The sequence below is a fragment of the Vulpes vulpes genome, chromosome 2, assembly GCF_048418805.1.
Source record: "Vulpes vulpes isolate BD-2025 chromosome 2, VulVul3, whole genome shotgun sequence".
NCBI lineage: Eukaryota > Metazoa > Chordata > Mammalia > Carnivora > Canidae > Vulpes > Vulpes vulpes.
In genome coordinates, this window is record NC_132781.1 from 35936899 (window position 1) to 35956650 (window position 19752).

Genomic DNA, 19752 nt, shown 5'->3' on the forward strand with positions numbered 1-19752 from the left:
AGACTATGAAAAAAAAGGTGTGTAGTGGGTATAGTTACAGAAAATTGGAATGATATACATCTCCAGGGAATGAGACAGGGTGAAATAGAAAGTGTGACCTTTTACTTTATATATGCTTTTTTTTTTTTTACTTTTGGAAAATCTTTTTTTTTAAAAAAACATAGAATATATACTATTTTCATTAAAAATAAAATGGTAAAGTTATATTTTAATTTACTCTAAAATACATGTATTTTAAAAATACAACACAAAAAAATAAAAAAAAATAAAAAATAAATAAAAAAACAAAAAAAAATAAAAAAAATAAAAATACAACACAGTAACCACATCCTTATATTGTGTCATTACAAGGCAAGAAGTATATAATACTGGGGGAAAAAAACAATTTTCTTACCGTATAGTCATGTTTCAAACACTGTTGGCCCCATTTTGTGGCAGTCAAGTTATAAATTAGGTGCTGTTGCATAGCTTCTTTATCGTATTGACCTCCCTGCCTATGACCTAAGCTTCTTTAGCAAGTCCTAAAATGACTCTATCCTACTCCTATGTTATTTCTTTGGGAGTACAAGCTGAGGAACATTGTCATTTAGGTTGCTCAACTGGAAGTAGAAATTACATGGCAATCTCCCATGCTTTAAATTTTCATATGGACAACTCTTTCACAGGCATGTAATTATAGTTAAAACAATGGTTCCCCAAGTGCAACCTAATGCTTAAAGTCAGGTGGCTGGCCAACTCTTCAGTAGATTAAGTGAAATATAATGAAAGTGAACAAACTAAATGATTAATAGAATTCCTTTCAGCATAAGTAGACTTTAGATTTTCTACATCATCAAACTTAAGTACTGTGTCAATTTTAAGTTATAGAGGGATATTTAACATTTGACTGCCTGATACTGTGTAATACAAACCAAAAGGCAGGTTTTAATCCCAGTTTAACACTTAAAATTCCCATCAGGCATAACTATCTGCTTCACTGCCTTCAATAATATGCTTAATTTAACTCAGACAAAGGAGAAATACTATTTCCTAGCTTGCTATTTCAATTCACAATTTTGAGAAGTGTTTAATCCATGGTAAACTCTGTGATTGGTATGAAAATTTTTATGGCCCTATGGGAAGGCAGGCCTGAAACCACAGAGGAAATTTTAAAAGTTCCTGTGTGTTACTACTGCTGTAAATCTTTCATTATAAAGTTTATAATCTATTCTTTCCTGAGTATTTTATAATAATTTACTATCATGCCATAGATTAAGTCCAACTCTTAGTCCAACCTTTTTTTTTTTTTTATGATTTATTTACTCATGAGAGACAGAGACATAGGCAGAGGGAGAGGTAGGCTTCCTAGACATAGGCAGGGGGAAGCCTGATGCAGGACTTGAACTCAGGACCCCAGGATCACCACTTGAGCCAAAGGCAGATGCTCAATCACTGAGCTAGCCAGGCACCCCTTAGTCCTATCTTTTAAGGGGGCCAGGTACTACAAAGAGTTAAAACAATCTGCCTCCAATTCCTCTGTAAATCAAATGGGTAGATAATCACCCAGGCTTATCTTTTGTACACCAAGTTTCCTTTTAGGTATTATTTGGGACAGTAGTAATACTTAGGTATGCTGCAGTTGATCTCTTAGGGGGTCTTTTCCCCTTCAGCTGAGCCCTTAAGATTCACTTCCCATTAATTATGATAATCTAACTGCAGATGACAGAGTTGTTTTGTCTGGAGACTTCTGTCTATACCAAACTAATGATCTGGAAATTAAAGGCTTTGGAGTACATTCCCAACCCCTTCATTCATGACCTTTTAGTAATGAAACTAATCTGAGGTCTTAAAATTAACTGCCTCATGGTGAACTGGAAAGGGCAGCACAGTGACTAATGCCACGCTGCTAATCTGGTCTGCCAGGAAAGGTGAGTGGAGAAAACAAGAGTATTGCCTTCTTTCCCGAAAGGGGCATATTATAATCTGTTGGTTTTAGGAACTAAAATCCTTTTGCTAGCTCTGAATTACTTAACTGGCACCTCTTATCTAATCTTATCCAAATGGTTATTTTTGAAAGTTATTTCCTTATCCAAAAACTTTACATTGTGACTTTGAGGGTGAAGACTAACAAAAACAAATTGAATAAACTTAAAATGCAAGGAATTGGAGTCAACTGTGTACCTAGACACAGACACCTATGCACATATATGTGTGTCTGTGTACATATATACACTCACCAACCATCTTGCGTAGGCAAAAATCCTTGTGTAACTCCCCCAAAACCTTTACTAATAGCCTACTGTTGATTAACCAGAACCTTGCCAGTAACAGTTAACATAGATATTGCGTGCTATAGGTATACTGTATTCTTAAAATAAGCTAGAGAAAAAATGCTAAGAAAACCATAAGGAAAATACATTTACAGTACAATACCGTATTTATGGAAGAGAATTCACATACAAGAGGACCCATCCAGTTCAAATCTGTGCTCAAGGCTCAACTATACCACATCTATTCATCTGTCCATTGATGGACATTTGGGTTATTTCAACATTTTGGCTGTTGTGAATAATGGTCTATAAAGGCCGTGTATTAATATGTCCCTGCATCCAATCCTTTTGGGCATATACTTACAAGTGGAATCTTGGGTCACATAGTAAATCTGGGGAATTCTGACACATACAACAGAGACAAACCCAGAGGACATTGCGCTAAGTCAGATTAGCCAGACATGAAAGAATATATTCATACTGTATGAATCCACTCATGATGAGGTACTTAAAAATGGTAAATTCTGTTGGTATTTTACCACAGTAAGAAATTTTTTTTTTTTTTTTGAAAAGCAAGGATCTCCGCTGTAAGCCTCACATCCCTGGTGGGGAGCAACTCTTGGGAGTCGCTACGCCCTTTGCACAGTAGCTTCCAGAGATTCTGCACAACAGGCAGGCTCACGGCCGGGAGGTGAGCTTGCGGACATGAAACAAAATCTAGAGTAGTCAACGTGGGTGTAGGGGGGAAACGGATAACGTGAAAAGATATCCCAAACTTTCCACAAGGTTCATTTCCCTTAGGGATCTCCCCACCAGGATTAAGAACGCTTTCGTCACAGGAGATCCCTGAGAGGCTCTTTCCCTTCACAACTCCCTCCCAGCCAAAACTTCCCATAACGTTATAGGAGTTTCTCCCCAGCCCGCCCCGTTCTCAGGGCAACCCTCACACCCCGGTGCCCTAAGATTCTACCCAAGATGGGGCCTGTCCAAGGACAGACCAACCGCCAGCCGCTCCGGCCCCGCCCATCAGACGCCAGAACGGGTGGGCGGGAGACTCAGCCCCTAACGCTCCGGAAGTCGCCCCCTCGGGTGGGCGGAGGCTCCCGGGCCCTGCGGCTCCGGATTGGCGGGAAGCGGGGATATGATGCGTTACGCGCGGGATCCGGCCACTCCCCTACGCTCCTGCGCGCGGAGAGCGCGGGGCGGGGCGGGGCGGAGTGTGTGGCCCCTGGCGGCCATTACCCGGAACAATCCCCGGCCTCGGGTCAGGTGACCCTCGGCGGGGCCGGCGGGAGGGGGGAGGGGGAGGGAAGAGGGCGTGAGGAGGAAAGGGAAGGGAGGAGAGAGGAGAAGGGCGGAGTAGGAGGGAGGGGAAGGGGGCGGGGTGGGAGCGGGTCACGTGATTCGGCATGGAGGCGGTGGCGGCGGCCGGGAGGAGCTGCCGGGGCAGAAGCCGCACTTGTTAGTGTTGGGGGAGGAGGGGGCTGGGGGACGCCGACACCGTCACCCAGGGACGCCGAGTCGTGGGCGGGAGGGGGGGTGGGGGCGAGATCAGGCTCCGACCCCCGGCCGAGGGGATGAGGGGAGCATGGGCGCCAAGGAGTCACGGATCGGATTCCTCAGCTACGAGGAGGCGCTGAGGAGAGGTGAGGGGGGAGGGGTCTGGGCGAGCTGTGGGGGAGGCCAGCGACGGGCTGCCCCGAGGGTGGGTGACCGGGGAAGGGGAGGGGAGGTTGAGGGCGTGGGGCGCCAGAGGCGGATGGGAAAGGAGGCCGGCGACGGGGAATGTAATTGGGGGAGAAGGGTCGGGTGGGAGCGGTGTTTGGGAATTGGGACCGTATGGAAGAGGGAGCAGCTTTCCCAGACCGACGGGTATCTGGCGCTGGTTGGGAAATGCCCGTGCTCTTTGGTGGCGTTGTTATGCTGGATGTGTCCAGGGGGGTCTTCCTCTCCCTCTTTTCTTGGGTGGCACCAGCCCTTCCAGCCTCCCTCATCCTTTACTGCCATTTTCTCCTATCACTCCATAAACCCCGACAACATCCTAAGCTTGTCCCCAACAGCCCTGGTCAAGGGAGGGAGAGGGGAGGCGGCTGCACAGCCCTCTTCTCTGTCTGCTGCTGACAGCCCCTTCCAATTGCGAAGTCTCCGCCTTTTCCGAGGGCCTCTGCCAGCCTCTAGGGGGGCTATCATCGTCCACTCTTGCCACCCGCCTCACCCTTCGAGCGACTGACTTTGATAAGAACGACCTCAAATTAAGTTGCACTGGAGGTGAGAGGAGACTGGACAGCTGGTGTTGCCACAAGACCTTGTCTTAGATTTCATCTCCTTAGACGTTGGCCAGAGCCTTACATTGCACTTGATCCCCAGTTCTCGCCCCCTCCTCCCGGTAAAATGGCATATTCGGAAACCCAACATTCTGATATTGTGTTATAGCTCCCTTTAGAGACCGGCCTTGCTGCCAGTCCTCGCCTGCTGCTTATTGGCTCTAATGCACAGTGTTAACAGCCCCAACCCCCTACCAGTTACTCTGATACCGCTGTCCGTGATCACTAAAGCACACGCTAACTGGAAGTGCCTATTGCAGTTTATGGCCGGAATGTGACTTAATTTTTCATGACGGGATTTGAGTATGTGTGTATGTATGTATTTCTTTTCGACATTTAATGGATCTTCTCTGTAAGAAGTGAAACATTTAAGCAGGTTGGATGCTTGGCATTATTGTTAACAGGTTTGCAAGTCAAGAAACCAGCCATGCTCCAGGTGATAGTTTCAGTAGCTAAGGATATAAAAATAAAAACTGGATTAAAAGACAGGCATTCAAAATGAGGATTTAGTAAGTGACCTCTTGTTCATATGTAGGAAAAAAGATAAATTCAGAGGGACATCACCGGAAAATAGGTAAAGAATTTAGGTGTATTCATTGTGGCCTGACCAGAATAACAAAAATATGCTCTTTATATCTTTTTTTTTTTTTTTCTACAGAACAGTATAATGATTGTTCTTATGGACAATATCACTTGAACTTTTTTTCTCAATATGAGAAATATTCCAAATTCTTGATGTGTTTCCAGCTTTAGTAGGCTAGTCATTTCCGGGATGCTGTCGAGCCTGACAGGTCTGGGCTCAATTAGGCAATGGCTTACATGGCATGAAAGAGGACATCAGTCAGATTGGTTTACAGCTTCATGGTTCAGAAATGTTCAGTTTCTTAAGTTTGGGGGTGATGTAGCTGGCATTAAAGGAATTCTAAAATTTAACTTTTATTAAAACTACCTTGCTTACTCTCGTATCAAACTAAGATGTTAGCACCTTTGTAAATATAAATGAAATTAATAGGTGCATTTTAAACTGCTTTAATTGAAGGTCTTTGCTCAATTTATTAAGTTGAATTTTAAAAAGAATATTTGAAGAGGTGGCAAAAATATTTGTTAAAACCTTTTTAAACTATTCTTGGAATAAGTTTATGTTTTATCAGTTTTACCCCAGAGGAAAATAAAAGCAAAAGAGAGAAGCTTGTTGATAAATAGTATTTCTAAATGTAAACCAGGAGGGATCCCTGGGTGGCGCAGGGGTTTAGCGCCTGCCTTTGGCCCGGGGCGCGATCCTGGAGACCCGGGATCGAATCCCACGTCGGGCTCCCGGTGCATGGAGCCTGCTTCTCCCTCTGACTATGTCTCTGCCTCTCTCTCTCTCTCACTGTGTGCCTATCATAAATAAATAAAAAAAACTTTAAAAAAAATAAATAAATGTAAACCAGGAGCTTTTTTAAAAAAGTGGATAATTTTTTGAACATACTGTTTACTGTAGTAAATATTAGACTTAATTTATTTATTTTTAAAGATTTTACTTTTTTTGAGAGCGTGCAAACATGATGGGGACAGGCGAGAGAGACAGAGGAAGAAGGAGAAGGGGACTTACTGCTGAGCAGTAAGACCCTAGGGTCATGACCCGAGCTGAAGGCAGACACTTAACTGAGCCACCCAGATGCAGGGTGGGTTATAGAATTTTTAGTTTTTTAAGATTTTATTCTCTTGAGAGAGTGAGCACCAGAGGGGGGAGGGGCAGAGGGAAAGGGAGAAGCAAAGCTGACTTAGCTGTGAGCAGGGAGTCTGACTCAGTGTTCTCCAGGCTTGATCCCAGGAACCTGTAATCATGACCTCAGCCTAAGGCAGATGCTTAACTGAGCTACCTAGGGACTCCAACTATAGAATTTCTTTTACTGGGGATCCCTGGGTGGCGCAGTGGTTTGGCACCTGCCTTTGGCCCAGGGCGCGATCCTGGAGACCCGGGATCAAATCCCACGTCGGGCTCCTGGTGCATGGAGCCTGCTTCTCCCTTTGCCTGTGTCTCTGCCTCTCTCTCTCTCTCTCTGACTATCATAAATAAATAAAGAAAAAAATATTAAAAAAAAAAAGAATGTCTTTTACTAAGATAATAGAAAGAATTTTTTTAAAAGATTTATTTATGATAGAGAGAGAGAGAGAGGCAGAGACACAGGCAGAGGGAGAAGCAGGCTCCATGCTGGGAGCCTGATGCGGGATTCGATCCCGGGACTCCAGGATCATGCCCTGGGCCACCCAGGGATCCCCTATAGAAGGAATTTTTTTTTTTAATAAATTTTTATTTATTTATGATAGTCACACACAGAGAGAGAGAGGGGCAGAGACACAGGCAGAGGGAGAAGCAGGCTCCATGCACCAGGAGCCCGACGTAGGATTCGATCCCGAGTCTCCAGGATCGCGCCCTGGGCCAAAGGCAGGCGCCAAACCGCTGCGCCACCCTGGGATCCCTAGAAGGAATTTATATAAAGCTTTTGATAGAGCTAAAAAAATGGTTTGGGAAATTTGAGGGAAATGTGAAGAATCTAAATAGGTACTGAAACCTTTGGTAAGTAATTAAGACTTAACAGGTGAATGTAAGGTGAATGGGGGTGGAGGATAGGGAGAGGATTGGACACATTGTAGGTTATGTGAATCACTATACAAGTTAAAAGCTTGATAAACTACTGAAATACCTATCCCCTTGGCTTTATTTGAAATTATTAAGCAGTAAATAATGCCCAACCGTAATTAGGTAGTATTAAAAAAAAATAGTCAACCATATATTACTGGAAACAGACATGGAATTCCGGGCAGTTTATCTTCTAAAATGGAGCCTTGGAAATGGAGTGTTATGTTAATGACAAATAAGGCTTACTGGTCCTAAGTGAAGGGCAGTCTGGTGACTTCTCATTTACATTGCAGAAGCTCTAGAAATTAGGAAGATTGGTATTGTATGCTATTTTGGCTAGACTATGTCAGTTATGTAAACATTAATAGTTTTCTGAAAGCATACCTTAAAATTTTTTTTTAAGGTAGACATAATAGCAGTAGCTTTTATTTTTGGTATCTCTGTATATATCTGTCATGTCTTGTATGAACAGAAATAGGCTGTTCCTTGAAGGCTTGACCCTTGCTTAGATTGCATGTATTTCCTCAAGTCTGTCTACTGTACTTCATGGGTCCTGAGAATTTTAGCAGCTATGTTCATCTGTTTACTTCACTTCCTCTTGCATCTAAGTTTGTGGCTTGTGTATTCCTAAAAATATATTCTAAATGCTTGGAACATAGCATTAAAAAAAAATTGAATGAAAGATGAGTTGCAGTTTAGAGTATTTCAGAATCCAAGAAACCTTAAAAACCTCCAGTTCTTTAGTTCTTCTCTCCTTTTCATCATTCTGGAAACAGAATTATAAGGCTTTATTTTCTTCCCCGCAAGAATTGGCTGAATTGAAATTGTCCTTAGCTTTTAAACTGTGTTAATAAAATATAGTGGGTGAATTTCTTCTAATCCCTTTAAGAAAAATTTGGCACTTAAATTAGACTAAGTATAAGTAGTTGGGTGATGAAATATAGCATGTCAGAAATTATGCTGTGGTTTAATGTTTTTGAGTGCTCCTTTGCTCATTCATCCAGCAAATTTTTACTGAGTGCTGCCAATGACTTAGGCATCAAAGAAACAAAGATGGCTTACTCTCTGTCGTTGGGGGGTATAAGCTGGGCAGTCCAATGAAGTGTATATACCTCAAGGTGTATTCAGGACTATCCATGGGATGTAGGAATAAAATAGTAAAACTTCTTTTTAAAGTTCTATTATTTATATATTTGATAATGGACAATATTTTCAAAAAGTAATATATATATTGTTTATAAATGATCAGCATATAGTATGTAAATGCCACAGTGCTATACATAGAAGGAAGTGCTATAGGGATGTAGAGTGTGTGTTGGTGTATTGGCCTGAAAGTGCCTAACACACTCATTTTTTAGTATGTGCTCAATTGTGTTAAAGAACTTAATTTCATCATCACTTAAAGGTTGTTGTCTTTGCTAGTGGGATAATTAAGTATGTAATAGTTGAAGATTCCAGTAGTTTTTTTTTTACTTATTATCCACCAGCCCTCATATGTCAATGTTTTATTGACTCCCCAACCAAGATTTTATTCACCAAGTTTCATAGGTATTAATATTAAAATTTTACTGATATTACACTGCCTATGATGTAAGGTTAGCTGGTTTAGCATAATACATCGTTGTATAAATGAAAATTTAATTTCACAGTTGGTACCTTCTGGTATGCACTATTCTCACTTATTTGCCTTCGTTTGAATTTATTAAATATACCAGTCAGCTTTCTTGCATTAGGGTGAAATTGCAGGTTTTGGTTAAGCCATTTGCACGTATACCTAACCAGCTGTTATTATACGTAAAGAGAAAAATCGGGCAATTTTAAGTTAGTCTGTTTATATGTAGTCACCTAAATAATTACACAGGTGGTGTTCTTCATAATTTCCAGTTTGACACTCCGTACAGAGTGTTCATGACAAAGCAGAGGTAAATACACCAATGAACCCTGGATTTGGGGAGGATGAACAGAATGAGGTGACATCACTTGATGGTTAATGGCCTCCCATTTACCAAACTGGACAGCTGTTGTTTGTTTTTTCTTGTTCATTGTTTGTCTTTGTGCTTGGTTAGAGAGACTTCACAGTGACAGCATTCAGGGTTGCCTTCCAGAAAGATGTGTAAGTACCTAGAGTTGGGAATGTGGTGACCAACCAATCGTGAGATGTTCTCTCAGGAGAAAGAGAAGATTTTTGGCATTTGATTGCATGGTAGGTCACAGGAAAAGTTAGAGAAGTGATTATTATTCTTGCTGTGACTGTAGGAAATCCATTTTTGGATTTGAAGTACTAGAGATTAATGGTGAGAGCTGGATTAGAAGCTTTGATGTTAAGCTGCAGAGGTGGAGAGATTTTATTTATGAATTAAAAGTTGGTGCTTTGATTTGGGACAACATAGATAGAGCTAGAGGGTATTATGCTAAATGAAACAAGTCAGACAGAGAAAGGCAAATACCATATGATTTCATTTATGTGTGGAACTTGAAAAACAAGTGAATAAACCAACAGCAACAAAGAACAATAGATTCATAAATATAGAGAACAAATTAGTGGTTGCCAGAGAGGAGAAAGGTGGGGGAATGGGTGAAATAGGTGAAGGAGATTAAGAGGTACAAACTCCAGTTATAAAATAATTAAGTCATGGGGATGGAAAGTACAGCATAGAGAATATAGTCAATATTGTAATAGCTTTGTATAGTGGCAGATGTTAACTACAGTAATCATGGTGAACATTTTGTAACGTATGTAATTGTCAAGTCACCTAAAACTAATATAATGTATGTCACCTATTCTCTGATTTAAAAAATGGTTGATGGGGCAGCTCAGCGGTTTGGCACTGCCTTCAGCCCAGGACAGGATCCTGGAGTCCCGGGATTGAGTCCAGCGTCGGGTTCCCTGCATGGAGCCTGCTTCTCCCTCTGCCTGTGTCTCTGCCTCTCTCTCTGTCTCTCAAGAATGAATTAAAAAAAAAAAAAAAAAAAAAAAAAGGTTGATGGTCTGATAAGTACTAAGTACTTAGAAGACTTAAAATGGAACTGAGAGTTCTATTCATATAGTATCCAGAAAACATGGCTTCTCTGTTTAGGGCTTGTTTATGCTTCTGCTTTTACCTTTTGGGCTTGATAATAAATGTGTTTAAATTGAGCTAGTCTAAGGGGTGCCTGGAGCGTGCAGTCCTAGGAGCATGTGACTCTTGATTTCAGGGTTGTGAGTTCAAAGCCCATGTTGGGTGTAGAATACCTCAATAAATAAACAAGATCTGCTTTAAAAAAATAAATAAATTGAGCTGTTCCACCTTTTTACTGTATGCTAATCAGTTATCTTCTTTTATCTAATAATAAAGATTTCTTGGAAGTCAAGAATGGATAATTACTGACAAAAGCCTGATAAAACCAGTATAGTATTTACTGTTAAAGTCAGAGACCTATCTATTAGAAGATCTATTCAAAGATGAAGGCCTTCTTTAACATCCTTCTTTATTAGGGATTTAGTATTCATTAACATAAGGCTCTTTTTATTTCAGGGAAATCTCAAGTTTATCATTATTTTGTAAACAAGGTTGGAGTCCTTGATATCGGACTGCATTAAAGGAAAACTATGCTAAAGTGAAGTTTTACAGAGAAATTTTCCAGCTTCTCTTTCATTTCCATGAAGTTACATTGTCTCAGTATTGTAGCCCTAGAGAGAAAAGCCTTTTAAGGCTTCTTGTGGTTTCTTGCCTTTTTCTAATGACTCTTGAAAGACTAAAGAGATTCTTTTATGAAAAGGACCCTTCTATCAAGCAGTCCTCCCCTAGTGTTTTTTCCACCTAAGTAAATGCTACCACTATTGGAACATAGTTGCTAAAACCAAGAATCTGTAGACTTGCTCAGTTCTTCCTTTTCTTTTGCCATCTGACTTATCTTCTTATCCCTAGTGTGAGTCTGTCATCCAGTTCTGTTAGTTTGGTATCCAGTCTAGTCTGTTACCTTTGATTCACTTTCATTGCTACTACTTCTAGTCCCAGCTGCCATTGTCTCTTGCTAAGATACCATGCAGTGGTTTTCTAGTTCCACACAACAGTCAGTATAATCCTAAAATTCAAATCAGATCCTGTTATTCCTTTCCTCTCAGCCTGGAAAGGCTGCTTACAAATTTTCACAGGTCTGGCTCATCATTCTTCACACCTGAAGTCTGAATTCTTATGGTCTCAGTGAGGCCTTCTTTTATGTTTTATGAAGTGTTCTTCTGTCAGTATTGCACTATTCTGTATGGTTCATTTATAGCTTTTATCATAATATATAAATTAACATGTTTATTGTCAGACATGATGACGAATCTCCAGTGCCAGGATAGATGCAGTGCTGGGTATATTTTAAGTGCTAAGTAAATATTCGATGGCTGGGTGAATGTATAAATGTATAAATGATACAAAATTTGGAGAACTGCGTAATGTTTGTAAGGTTGGAGGGTAAAGGATCAAGTAATAGGGAATGAGTAAACTAAGCAATGTATTGGTATCAAGATTTCTTTTCCTTTAATCAACTTTGAAAAATGTGCTAAAGGGATCGCTGGGCGGCTCAGCGGTTTAGCGCCTGCCTTGGGCCCAGAGCATGATCCTGGAGTCCCGGCATCAGGCTCCCTGCAAGGAGCCTGCTCCTCCCTCTGCGCCTGTGTCTCTGCCTCTCTCTCTGTCTCTCTGTCTCTCTCATGAATAAATAAAAGCTTAAAAGAAAAAGAAAAATGTGCTAAAGATTTTGAATGAATGTTACATTAAAAATGTAAGAGCCTTAAATATAGTATGTAATTTTGTCTGTTCAGATATTTAGGTTAGATACCTAATAGTGTAAATTCCTGAGTAGACAGACATTAAGAGATTGGTATGGCATTAAGTATTATGTTCATGAACACTTGAGAAGTCTTTCAGTAAAATATTTAATAATTTTATTCATGAAATGATTTATTTTTACACAATGATCTTTACTTTTCTTCAGTGGTGACAAGTATCATCTTACTGCCAAATGTAAGGTTACAGTTGGAAACTTGTTTGCTTAAATTGTTGTACAGCGTTACTTTGGAAGCTGATGATAATATTCACATCAGCATACAAGTGCTCTCATTGTTTCTAAATAGTCCAGGTGATTTAAGAATACATTTTAGGGGTATCTCGCTGGCTCAGTGCATAGAGGATGCAGCTCTTGAGCTCAGGGTTGAGAGCTCGAGCCCCACGTTGGGAATGGAGCTAAGACAAACAAATAAATTTTACTTATAGTTTATTTATTTATTTTTTTGGCCCAAGATTCTTTTTATTTAATGTTCCATGGCTAATGCTCCTCCCCCTACCTTTTTTCCCCCCAGTCTTTTAGTTTTAATTTTTATAGCAGTGATATATACACATAATTTAGAATCAAATGGTACTCCAGGATTTGTAATGGAAACAGTAGTACTGTTATCCTCTCTCCCTTTCCAGTTTTCCTCCGCTTACTGTCCAGTACTTTTTAATAGTACTTTTTAATACTTTTTAATATTTTAAATTTATTAATTTGGTCTTTACATTGTATCTCCACATAATACTTTTATAGTGATACTTTTTCTTTTTTTCCATTTAAGGAATATTTACTGGCATTCCACTGTTAAAAAGATTAGGATGTAGCTCTTAATTTCACTGCTACTCATCCTCTAAGTACACACATGTATGCTCTTTCTATAGTCCCATTTCCTCATATTGGTACATGTATTTTAAAATTTTGGTTAGATCATTGTTCAGTTTTTATGCAATTAGGTCTTTATAAATGCTTTTCACAGCTAAGCTGTTTAATATAGTAAGATTATTTTTCCTTTCCTGTATAATTGATTTCCTCCTAAATATTTCCTGTAATAATTGCCTTCTGTTTTTATTTGCTTAGGTTTCTTTTTACTGTAATTCAACTCTCAAAGTTCCCACCAATTGTTAAATCTATCCATATGTTAGTATACATCACATGCTTACTCCATTATGTTGGAAAATTTTCTTAGAACTTTTTGGCCTACTCCAGTCTGTACCTATTGCCCCTGTGCTCGAAGCATAGCTGCCGTCTTGGGATCTTCCTTCACCATTATTCTGGAGCTTTCCTTCACTATTCTATGTTGGATCCCCTGTTCTCTGTATCCCTTGTTTCCTGTTTCTTGAATTACTATATTATTTTGATGGAACTCATCCTCTGGTAGCTTCCTGAAGAAGGGTTCATGGGAGATAAAGGTTTAAGACCTTTACTCTTGAGCTCTTTTTCTTACTTTAAAATAATTCTTATATTTTTGTTCTGCTATTCAGTTTCCAAGAGGCTCTCTGTTTTTTACCAAGTAATTGTTTTTGAAGTTCTTTTCAATAATCCTTATACTTGATCTCGGGTCATGTGGGTCTTAATGTAAGCCAAGGGCAGATTCGTTGCATGGTCAGTTAGAAACTGACACATTGCCCTAGAATGCAGTTTTCCCGATCATGTACTACTAGACTATAAAACTCCATGAGGTGACAGCATGTCTGTTCTGTTCACTGCCATATTTCTAGTAACTGCACGTAATTTGCCCTATTTTAGCTACTCAATACATACCTGTTGAATGACTGAATTGCATATCAAAGCAATCTTTCCTAAAAACTAGATTAAACTTTTAGAAAAAAACTTGGTTCAGGATAAATGTTTGTGTGCTTATGAGTATATGCCTTGAGGCTTAAAACTCATGTTTTTATGTCTATGTATATTTATGTATTTATTTATTTTTAAAAGATTTTATGTATTTATTCATGAGAGACACAGAGAGAGGCAAAGACACAGGCAGAGGGAGAAGCAGGCTCCACGCAGGGAGTCTGACGCGGGACCTGATCCCGGGTCTCCAGGATCAGGCCCTGGGCTGAAGGCAGTGCCAAACCACCGAGCCACCCAGGCTGCCCTATGTTTGTTTGTTTGTTTATTTATTTATTTATTTATTTATTTATTTATTTATACATACATACATACATACATACATATATTTAAATGCATCTTTTGCCTTTAAAGAATTGTATTAAAATCTTACTGTGTCATTTTTCGCTCTGCTTTAAAGTTGGTTTTGGAATCTGTTGGTGAGCAGCTGTGGTAGGAAGCTGTGGTGGGTTTATTTTATTTTATTTTATTTTTAATTTTTATTTATTATTTATGATAGTCACAGAGAGAGAGAGAGAGAGAGAGAGAGAGGCAGAGACACAGGCAGAGGGAGAAGCAGGCTCCATGCACCGGGAGCCCGATGTGGGATTCGATCCCGGGTCTCCAGGATCACGCCCTGGGCTAAAGGCAGGCGCCAAACTGCTGCGCCACCCAGGGATCCCTGTGGTGGGTTTAGAACAGTTGTTTGATTAATAAATTTGGTTTAGAAATTCTTTATGCAAGCACCAATAAATGAAATCTTCCACTGTGTGGAGTGTTACAGATCAGAAGTTGTCATTTGTCAGAGATGCTGAGGTAAGAATACCTCTTTATAGCTAATTATGGAAGGAGAACAAATTGCTTATTCTATAGGCTTAGAGGTGTAGTAAGAAGTATTCAATGGTGGAAGCATTTTTTATCGTCATATCCTTGGTACCATACAGATGTCAATTGAAGTTGACAGACGATTGCCAAGCAAATATATTGAAATAATGAAAGAAATAGGATATCAACCGATTGAACAGTTGGTAGTAAATAACATCTCATAGAAAAAGGTGTCCTTTTGTGTGGAACATTTTTTTTATGTTATTTCAGTAGAGTCCAAAGCTAAATGCAACTTAGATTTTTACAGACCTGCTTATATATTGTATATGAGTGATTTACCCATGGGCCCAACCCAGAAATCTGGTTATCAGTTGAGACTCTTTCTTTTCTCTGTTCACATTTAATCAATCACAGTGTCCCTTGGTGCTACCTTCTTACTATCTTCTGTTTCTTTTCCATCTTTAAAGTCATTACCTTAGAAAAGTCCTTCATCTGTCCTCTGGACTATTATTAGTCTCCTACCTTTTCAGTCCATTTTTTATATTTCCACCAGAATAACCTTTCTGAAATATACATCTGGTCATTTTACTCAGATGCTCCTCAGTGGAAGGTACCCAACACCCTGTAGTTTGAAGTCTTTAGTGTGGGAAGTCCTGGTAGTTTCTGTGACTTGGCCTTTGCCCACTCTGTGTGCTGCTTCCCGAGATCTTGGAATGCCTTCTTTTATTACTTACATTCACTGAAGTGCACAAATGATGCTATATAGCTTGATGAAATTTTAGCTATGTACGCAAGCAACCACTATGTAAAAACCAAGGTAGAGAATGTTTCCGACACCCCAGTAAGCTTTCTTGCCCTCTTCCGGTTGATACTGCCCCTCAGGTAACCACTGTTCTGACTTCTGTCCCTATAGATTAGTTTTATCTATTTTTTCAGTCTTGTATAAATAAAATCATAGAATGTTTACTTTTCGTGTGTGTGCATGGTGCATTTAAAAAAAATGAGATGTGAACTCATTTTTAAGACCAAATTTTAAGCCTTTTCTGTATGAAGTAAATTTCTGACAAGTAGTGTCTTGAAGTTAGGGCAAGTGTATTATTGTGGTGGCTGGCATGAAGTACATGCTTATTGATTAATTGACATGCATCTTTATCCCTGAACTGTCTGCCTAACTAGATCCTCATCCATCAAAACTAAGCTCAGGCATCAGGTCCTCTCAGCAGCCTTCCCTGATACTGCTCCTACTTTTCCTCCCCTTCTATGCTGTACTGTAACCATACTTCTATTGTAGTGGTTATTCCACTGCATTACAGCTGCTAGTTTAATTGACTGTCTACTTTATATGAGTTCTGAAAGCCTTGAGAATAACTCCGGAGCCTAGAAGGTAAATGACGGGGCTTATTAAAATGTTGATTGAATGAGTAGGACAACTTAGTGCTCTTTGAATAGAAAGAAAGCTGACAGAATAAAACTAATAGTAATAATCTGGTAAATTGTATTTTTACAGGATAAATTATAGTTGTTTCATGACCTTTATACAAATATTCCAAATGTTCCAGGAATATAAACATTTAAAATTTGGGTTAAAAAGAATACCTGCTGGCCCTAAACTAAAATTATCTGAATCCATGAAGCACTCAGTAGAAAATATGAAGGAAAAAGGAAACACAATCTTGTATGCAATGACTCGTAGATTCGTAATTTGTTATAATTAGCTTTGATTAAATTTAGTGCCGACATTTTGCAGATGAGCCTTGATTTGATTGGTTCTAAGACACTCAAATTTTTCATAAATAGCAAATACTTACTGGTGTGAATAGGAAAACATGGTAAAATCATGTCAAATTCCATGCAATTTTTGGAACTTTTTCAAATAATTTGCATAATTTAATATGTACTTCTACATAGCTTTTTTGTTTCTTTTGAGAAAGTGTGCATGTGCTGATGAGGGTGGTGGCGATGGGGGAAGGGCAGAGTGAGAGGGTGAGAGAAAGAATCCCAAGCAGCCCCATGCCCAGTATGGAGCTGGATGTCAGGCTCCATCTCACAGCCCTGAGATCACGACTTGAGCCAAAATCAAGAGTCAAGAGGCTTAACTGACTGAGCTACCCGGGTACCCCTCTGCCTAAAATTTTTAATCTCTTAAATTTGGGACAATTGGTTTGCTCTCTTCATTTTGTGTTTCTGTGATTTCTCTTTAGTGGAGTGACTTTTTCTCTATCTTCATCTATTCTAATTTATATTGTACAAAGTGGTGAACAGGAAAGATGAAGGTAGATTATGAAGGGTTCATTTTCATTTGATTTTACTTATCTTTCTGGACTTCTAGACTTTATCTAGATCTTACCTTCTTTGAAACATACCTGGACTATCTAGCACTTATCTCCTTTGAATTCCTATGACTCTTAGTTTGTATCCTTGGTATTTGAATATTTTTACATATACATGGTATTGTTTTATGTGTATTAATTTAATCTTCCCACTTGATTTTAAGTTTCTTGAGGAGGAATCTTTTTTTAAACCACTTTGCATTGTTTTAAGTACAAATAGGTATTCAGCATATGCTTGATGATGGAGAGAACCAGATGGTTACAGTTGTTGGTGCCTTTATATAATTGTGATGTGTTGTTTTTTATTTAAAAATTTTTTTATTTTTAAAATATTTTTATTTTTTTATTCATGAGACACACAAACACACACACACAGGCAGAGACACAGGCAGAGGGAGAAGCAGGCTCCATGCAGGGAGCCTGATGTGGGACTCGATCCCAGGATCCCAGGATCACGCCCTGAGCCAAAGGCAGATGCTTAACTGCTGAGCCACCCGGATGTCCCGATGTGTTGCTTTTAAAAATCAAGTTATCTTATTTAGTTTTCTTTTAAGATCTATCTTTTAACTTTCATTTTCATGTTTTCTTCTAAATGTTTAACATGTGGCTCATATCTCAAACTCCCAATTTGTAAGTTTGTGGGAATGTGACTGAAAGTTAAAATTATAGGTCCAAGAGAACTGCACGGCATGGCAGTTCTATATGTGCTAGAAGAATTTATTAGGGGACGCCTGGGTGGCTCAGTGGCTGAGTGTCTGCCTTTGGCTCAGGGCATGATCCTGGGGTCCAAATATCGAGTCCCACATCAGGCTCCCTATGTGTGGAGCCTGCTTCTTCCTCTGCCTACGTCTCTGCCTCTCTATATATCTCTCATGAATAAATAAATGAAATAAAAAAAAAGAATTTATTAGAAGTTAGACAGTTGTTGATTGCAAAAGAATTTAGGAGAGTTTTGCTCATCTTTATGTATTTGTCAGTTTGAGGATGGGTGAATACACCCAAGATGACAACTGCTTATCAGTATCTCTTGTGATTCTAATATTAACAAATAAGTAAATATGCCTTTTCTCATATATATGAGAGAAAAAGCAAAAATTGCACTAAATTATGATTTCTGACTGTATTTTCAACCATATATTTTAGTATTGTTATAAGGGGCTTGTGAAATATTTCATGTGAATTTTTGACTGATTCTCACAAGTTCAGGTATATACATAGTTTTATTTTCTGGCTTTAGTTATTACTGTGGTAGATTATACATAAGATGAAATTTATTGTTTGAGCCATTTTACTATTCATTTTGTTTCTTTAAGATTTTACTTGTAAGTAATCTTTATACCCAGCATAGGGCTTGAACTCAAAACTCCGAGATCATGAGTTGTATGCTCTACTGACTGAGCCTGCCAGGTGCCCCTGAGCCATTTTAAATTGTATAATTCAGTGGCATTAAGTACATTCATGATGTGTGGTCATCGCCAATATTCATTTCTAGAACTTGCTTATTGTCCCTACCAGAAACTGTGTAATCCCTAAATAACTTCCCATTTTCCCTCCCCTCTTGCCAGTCCCTGGTAACCTCCATTCTACTTTTTTCCTCTGAATTTGCCTATTTTAGGTACCTCATATAAGTAAAATCATTCATTATTTATCCTTTTGTGTCTTTCCACTTAGCATGTTTTCAAGGTTCATCCATGTTGTAGCATGTAGCAGAATTTAATTCCTTCCTATACTGAGTAATGTGTGTATACCACATTTTGTTTATCCATTCATCTGTTACTGTACATTTGGATCATTTTTCACCTTTTTGCTATTGTGAATAATGCTACTGTGGATATTGATATACAAAGATCTGAGTCTCTGCTTTCAGTTCTTTTAAATGTATGCCTAGAAGTAGAATTGCTGGGTCATATGGTAACTTGATGTTTAACAGTTAGAGGAACTACCAAAATGTTTTCCAAAGTGGCTGCACTATTTTACACGCTTACCAGTCATGTATGAGGGTTATGATTTTTCTACATGCTTGCCTACACTTGTTATGTTTCTTATTTTAGCCATCCTGTGGTTGTGAAATAGTATCTCATTGTAGTTTTGATTTGTGTTTCCTTAATGGCTAGTGATGTTGAGTGTGTTTTCCTATGCTCGGTTATGTAAACCAAGTATATATTATACAATAGTCTATTAAGTGTAAAGTAGCATTGTGTTTAAAAAAGGAATATATATATATATATCTTAATTTAAAAATATTTTATTATTTATTTTGTAAAGATTTATTTATTTTAGAGAGAGAGGGTGTGTACACTCGTGTAAGTGAGGGGGAGCAGAGCAGAGGGAGAGAATCTTCAAGCAGACTCCCTGCTGATTGTGGAGCCTGACTTGGGGCTTGATTCCCACCACCCATGAGATCTTGACCTGAGCCAAAATCAAGAGTCAGATACTTAACCAACTGAGCCATCCAGGTGCCCCTGAAAATACTTTATTAAAAAGAAAATGCTAATTATCACCCAAGCTCTTAGTGAGTTGTAATCTTTTTGCTGGTGGAGGTTCTTGCCTTGGTGTTGATTGTTGCTGATTGTTCAAGATAGTGGTTGCTAAAGGTTGGGGTGGCTGTGGCAATTTCTTAAAATAAGATTGCAGTGAAGTTTTGCTGTATTGATTGATTCTTCCTTTCACAATTTCTCTGTGTGGTGCTGTTTGGTAGCATTTTACTTGCAGTAAAACTTCTTTCAGAATTGGAAGTTGGTCTTCTTAAGCCCTGCTGCTGTTTTATT

General features: G+C 39.0%; 1 protein-coding gene across 1 annotated transcript in view; it reads left to right on the forward strand.

The window, feature by feature from the left end:
• The first annotated feature begins 3636 nt into the window (after window positions 1-3636).
• The window catches only part of USP32 (ubiquitin specific peptidase 32), a 202388-nt gene continuing 186272 nt past the window's right edge, over window positions 3637-19752 (forward strand). The window contains exon 1 of the mRNA XM_025996072.2: window positions 3637-3895. Coding sequence (XP_025851857.1) covers window positions 3838-3895 — 58 coding nt within the window. The 5' untranslated portion in view covers window positions 3637-3837. The remainder of the gene's footprint in view (window positions 3896-19752) is intronic.